The sequence below is a fragment of the Aplysia californica genome, unplaced genomic scaffold, assembly GCF_000002075.1.
Source record: "Aplysia californica isolate F4 #8 unplaced genomic scaffold, AplCal3.0 scaffold01430, whole genome shotgun sequence".
Taxonomy (NCBI): domain Eukaryota; kingdom Metazoa; phylum Mollusca; class Gastropoda; order Aplysiida; family Aplysiidae; genus Aplysia; species Aplysia californica.
In genome coordinates, this window is record NW_004798700.1 from 88392 (window position 1) to 91213 (window position 2822).

The 2822-nt window shown below is 53.4% G+C and overlaps 1 protein-coding gene across 1 annotated transcript; it reads right to left on the reverse strand.

The window, feature by feature from the left end:
* Window positions 1-19: 19 nt before the first annotated feature.
* On the reverse strand, window positions 20-2804 carry LOC118479020. Its single transcript, XM_035973569.1, has one exon. The coding sequence runs from the start codon at window positions 2788-2790 to the stop codon at window positions 877-879; it is 1914 nt and encodes a 637-aa protein (XP_035829462.1). The 5' UTR covers window positions 2791-2804; the 3' UTR covers window positions 20-876.
* Window positions 2805-2822: the final 18 nt, after the last annotated feature.

Genomic DNA, 2822 nt, shown 5'->3' on the forward strand with positions numbered 1-2822 from the left:
CCCCCCTCCTCACCTGCTACTTTGGCCGGTGACGGAATCCGGTAATGGGACTGGGCGGGAGGGAGAGATTGGGAGACAAAACACGGAGTCGAGGAGCTCTCCACGACTGAAGGCTCCGCTTGTTTTACACCGTTGTCATGACAACAGGTCTGACGTCATCACATCCGGGCGCCGGAATCTGTGTTCTCACAAACTCACTGTTTTCGACTAGCCGATAAAAACTACCGATGAATTTGAACTCGCAGAAATAAGAAGCTAGCCAGAGTAAGTGTGCATGTGTTGGTTTTTTTATAACAATGTTATGAAACATTTTTTAAAACATGAATATGAGATGATGGTTTACCATCTTATTCTAAGGATGCACGAGTGTGTATTGTTATGTATGTCTTTTCAACGCTGCGTGTAAATAATAGGAATCAAAGCGTTTCTAAGTAGCCAAGTTGTGATATTTCGCTAGAGTGTATTCTTGAAAATGTTGGGACTTTTCAGAAAAGGAAGGTAAAGGCATTGGGTTGATAAAAAGCTGATCAACAAAAGCAGAAATACAACAGAAAAAACCCAGACTTGAATAGAATAATGGTGAACGTCTACAGACCAGCACTTCCCCCGTGTATTAATTGTTACTCCTGGCCACAGAATTCTACGACACTGACTACACGAGACGAGACAAGTACTAGTAACTACGAGATTGTACAAAAATCTACCAACATTCTTCTGTCACAGTCTTCTCTGAGGTCAGGAAAACTGTCCGAAAACAAAGGCAAGTCTACCACAGAGTCAGAGATATTGTCTTCAGCTCGCGTAACGCAACATCCGACCAGTAGTAGAAGGCAGAGTTTACAAAGCACTCAGTACAATACGCCATCTCTGACGACTTCAAACCCTCGTCAGTCCTCCGATCATATACTCCCCCTCCTCTGGACTCGTCCAAGTGTCTATGGCGTCACTGTACTCCGAGACTTTGGGGCATGCGCAAATGACGTCGCTGCCTAGATTCGGGGCCCGGCTTAGACCGTCAGCCTCAACAGTCAGGTCGCTATGTGGACTGTTGTGTACCGAGTGGTTGCCGTAGCACGTTGCTGGGGGGAACTCCCGACTACCCAGGGGCGATGTTTCCAGTTCGGAGCATTCGGTGTCGTCAGGTTTTGCGACAACAGAGCCCGTCATGCGAATAGCTCCCGTGTTGGCGAACAGAAGCGTCTCGTGGCTTTGCTTCGACTTGGACTTGGGTTTTTTGCCTCGTCCCGTCAGCTGAGAGAGAGGTGAGCGCCTGAACTTATTGAGGAAGGAGAAGGAGGAGGAGGAGAAGGAGGAGGGAGAGGGCGAGGAGGTGTTGTTCGTTGTCGGGGGGGCACCGGGTGAGGGTAAGGGTGATGACGTGGGGGCCGACAGACTGGTCGCCGCCGCCGCTGTTGTTGTTGTTGCTGCCTTTGAAGATCGTGGGAACAGTTTGGTGGGCCCGTGTCTGGCTCTCAGCGAGTGCTTAAAGTTCTGGTTGCTGCTCCCCGACACGCCCCCACTGCTGGCTCGCTTTGTCCGTGACGATACAGATGACGACGATGAGCTGAAGTTCGTTTTCACTTTTCCGTTACGAGATAGTTTTGACCTGACGCTGCTGAGCAGCCCGTGCCGCTCCTCGCCGAAGTGCCGACGTCTGGACTTGGACTTTGACTTTGACGAGCTCTGTCGAGGTTTGATGCACTTGAAGAAGGCGAGCAGTGCGAACAGATGATACTGCCTGAGCGTGAACAGGCCGTAGAGAAGCGGGTTGAGCGTACTGTGAACCATCACCAAGAACTCGCTCATCGTTTTCAGAGTTTCGATTTTGATCTTGTAGTCGCTGAAAATCCGCACCAAGTTCACGAAAAAGTAGGGCGTGTGACACAACAGGAAGCTGAGGACCACGGTCAAGGTCATGACCAGGGCACGTCGCTTGGACGCGGTGACCAGACCTCGGCGGACGCTCATACGTGGCGACGCGGGGTACGCGCTCAGGTGCTGGCTTTTTTCCTGAGGCTTGACCAGCGTGTCTGGGGCCAGTCTCTCTCTCTCACGATTGGTGGAAGCTGCCGACGGGGACCGCTCCTTCTCGCGGTGATCACTACACGCGTCATCGGTGTCCGGGGAGGACACGTTCCTGGCCCAGTGCACGCTGTTGGTGCTGCCCGAGCGTGAGTGACCCTGACCTTGACCTGAGAGTGCAGACGCTAATTTCCTTTTCGCGGGACTGCCCGCCCCTCCCTGCTCGTCTGACGTCACAACGACGTTCGGCGTCACCACAATCGTCCCGCTTGTCGACGCCGCCATTTTGCAGGAGTTGGAGGCCGAGTTTTTCGACTCTACAGAAGAATTCCTCCCCGTCTTCGACTCTGAAGAAGAAGAAGAAGACGAATGGTTCCTCCCTTGTTTCGAGCAGGGGGAAGATGATTCCTTTCTGGCAGACTTCCCAGCTGACATCGACGGCATGGGGGGAGGCGGCGCTGCCATGAGCGAAGAGCTCTCGTTCCTCGCCCGCAGCCACACCACCTTGACGATGTGCGCGTAGCAGTACAGCATGATGATCATGGGCACCACCAGAATGTAGGTCATGTTGAAGGTGTAGTAGACCTTGCGTTGCCATGGTGACGTGTAGCCGTTGCTGCCGCAGACCCGGCGTGGCGTGCCGTCCTCCTTGGTGCCGTGGGTGTACTGAACGAAAATGAAGAGCTGCGGGATGGGGAAGAGAAGGGAGAGGATCCAGGCCAGGGCGATCTTGAGCCAGATTCTGGGGCGTCGGGCGAGGGACTGCATGGGCTTCACGATTACCTGGTGGGGTGGTGGGG

Bases quoted from the DNA above. Each gene is read 5' to 3' on its own strand.
- LOC118479020 (XM_035973569.1), bottom strand. From the start codon at position 2,790: ATGCAGTCCCTCGCCCGACGCCCCAGAATCTGGCTCAAGATCGCCCTG.